Source organism: Calidris pugnax, unplaced genomic scaffold (genome assembly GCF_001431845.1).
Source record: "Calidris pugnax isolate Ruff unplaced genomic scaffold, ASM143184v1 scaffold272, whole genome shotgun sequence".
Classification (NCBI taxonomy): Eukaryota; Metazoa; Chordata; class Aves; order Charadriiformes; family Scolopacidae; genus Calidris; species Calidris pugnax.
The window spans coordinates 821,838-822,985 of NW_015091016.1; the positions used below are offsets into that span (position 1 = coordinate 821,838).

At 71.1% G+C, this 1,148-nt stretch overlaps 1 protein-coding gene across 1 annotated transcript in view; it reads left to right on the plus strand.

Moving 5' to 3' along the window:
* The window catches only part of SSPO (SCO-spondin), a 54,204-nt gene that overhangs the window by 39,272 nt on the left and 13,784 nt on the right, over positions 1–1,148 (plus strand). The window contains exons 49-51 of the mRNA XM_014955736.1: positions 108–328; positions 781–822; positions 930–1,103. Of these exons, the coding sequence (XP_014811222.1) occupies positions 108–328; positions 781–822; positions 930–1,103 (437 nt within the window). The remainder of the gene's footprint in view (positions 1–107; positions 329–780; positions 823–929; positions 1,104–1,148) is intronic.

Below are 1,148 nucleotides of genomic sequence, written 5' to 3' on the forward strand. Positions count from 1 at the left end.
CCCCTTCCCTATTGCCCCACTGCCCTTCCCCACCCCCCGTCCCCCCACTGCCCTTCCCCAGCCCCCAACCCTCGCCCCACGGCCCTGACGGCTGCCCCCCACCCCAGCACCTGCCTGCACGGCCGCCTGCGCTGCTCGGAGCCGGGGTGCCGGCGGGACGGGGGGTTCGGGCCCTGGGGCCCCTGGAGCCCCTGTTCCCCCACTTGTGGGGGGCTGGGGGTGATGACCCGATGGCGGGGCTGCACCAGCCCCCCACCCGCCAACGGGGGCCGGGACTGTGAGGGACCCCGCAGCGACAGCAAGTACTGCCAGACCCCCGACTGCCCCGGTGGGTCACAGCCCCTCTTCTGTGGGTCACAGCCCCATCCCTGTCCCCTCTGCCGTGGGTCCCAGCTTCAGCCCTGTCCCCTCTGCCCTGCTGTGGGTCTCAGCCCTGTCTCCATGTTGTGCTGTGGGTCACAGCCCATCCTCAGCCCCTCTGTCCTGCTGTGGGTCCCAGCCACATCCCTGTCCCCTCTCTGTGGGTCCCAGCCTCAGCCCCATCCCCTCTGCCCTGCTGTGGGTCCCAGCCCTGTCCCCATGTCATGCTGTGGGTCACAGCCCCATACCTGTCCCCTCTGCCATGGGTCACAGACCCTTTCCTCTCCCCATCCCCATCTCCTCTGCCCCACGGGGCTGTGGGTCCCACTGCCCCAGCCCAGTGTGGGGGCTGATTCCTGCCCGGGTGTGGGGTCTGGGGGGGGGTTTGGGGGTGTCACCCCCTTTTCTCTCCCCGTGCAGTGACGGCTGTCCCCACCCTGGAGCTCAGACCCACCACCCCAGGTGAGGGCTGTGCCGTGGTGGGAGGAACACCACCTGGGGACCCCCAAACTGGGGGGGCCTCTGGGATGGGGGGGGGGGTCTCATGGGGGGCCTTCATCCCGGGCCAGGCACTGAGGAAGAGGAGGCCTTTGGCCCCTGGTCCCCCTGGACCCCCTGCTCCAAGACCTGCACCCGCCCCGAGGCTCCGGCCACCAAGAGCCGCAACCGGACCTGCAGCCGGGAGGGGGGCTGCGGGGGGGGCACCATCCAGCAGCTGCCCTGCAACCTGCCCCACTGCGCAGGTGAGATGGGGGTCCTGCCCCACAGCAGTGGGATGGGGGGCGGGA